Below are 1,028 nucleotides of genomic sequence, written 5' to 3'. Positions count from 1 at the left end.
ATGAAAGAACAAAATGACTGTATTGAGAAAATACTTGGCGTACCACCTGTGATCAAAGGAGTTGATATCGACAAATATTCACAACAACCATGGAAACCAAGTGCAACTCCATTACCAATTCCCAAAAAGTTCAAAATGCCTGACATCCCAAAATACGATAGAATGACTGATCCACGTGACCACGTTACTGCATTCACCGCAGGAGTAAAAGGCAATGATTTAACCAAGCAGGAGATTGAATCTGTGCTGGTCAAAAAGTTTGGGGAAACACTTACCAAAGGAGCGTTAACATGGTACTCTCTTTTACCTAAAAATTCTATTGACTCTTTTGCTGAGCTTGCAGATCTATTTATAAAAGCACACTCGGGTGCACAAAAAGTTGAAAAGAGAATGGAGGATATATTCAAAGTAAACCAAGGATATACAGAATTGCTTCGAGAATTCGTAGATAGATTCTAATGTGAAAGAATGTTGCTACCAAGAGTACCTGATAATTGGGCAGCCATGGCATTTGCAAGCAATTTAAACGAGAAAAGTTCAGAAGCTATGAGGAGGCTTAAAGAGAGCCTACGAGAATTCCCTGCCATGACATGGAATGATGTCTATAATAGGTACAGTACCAAGTTACGGATCGAAGAAGATATCATAGCTCAGTCAAGGGTTGAAGAAAAAACAAGTTCAAGGCGGTCAGAATCTGAGAAGAGGTCCGGTAAGAATAGGTACGAGCCTTATATGGGACCTTCGAGGTGAGAAGCTCGTTTCAAATTCGAAAATGTGCGGGCTGATCACAGGTTCGCAAATAGAGATTCAGGTTCGTTATCATAGAGATTCAGAAAAGATCGAGGTGAACGTAACAGAGATGCTAATACAAATGCAAGGATTGGGGACTACAATTTTAACGTGAGTACCTCCGAGTTGGTCGTTGTTTTAAGAAGCGTGGGGGATAAGGTACGATGGCCTAAAGAGATGAGATCAAATCCAAATAGAAGAAACCCAGATGTTTGGTGCGAGTTCCATAATGATCACGG

General features: G+C 40.6%; 1 protein-coding gene across 1 annotated transcript; it reads left to right on the top strand.

Moving 5' to 3' along the window:
* Positions 1-459, top strand: LOC138904409 (uncharacterized). The gene has a single exon (XM_070192908.1). The coding sequence runs from the start codon at positions 1-3 to the stop codon at positions 457-459; it is 459 nt and encodes a 152-aa protein (XP_070049009.1).
* Positions 460-1,028: the final 569 nt, after the last annotated feature.

Source organism: Nicotiana tomentosiformis, chromosome 2 (genome assembly GCF_000390325.3).
Source record: "Nicotiana tomentosiformis chromosome 2, ASM39032v3, whole genome shotgun sequence".
NCBI classification, from domain to species: domain Eukaryota; kingdom Viridiplantae; phylum Streptophyta; class Magnoliopsida; order Solanales; family Solanaceae; genus Nicotiana; species Nicotiana tomentosiformis.
Note: the sequence above shows the minus strand (reverse complement) of the source record. Positions and strands in the feature narration are given on the sequence as shown.

Bases quoted from the DNA above. Each gene is read 5' to 3' on its own strand.
- LOC138904409 (XM_070192908.1), top strand. From the start codon at position 1: ATGAAAGAACAAAATGACTGTATTGAGAAAATACTTGGCGTACCACCT.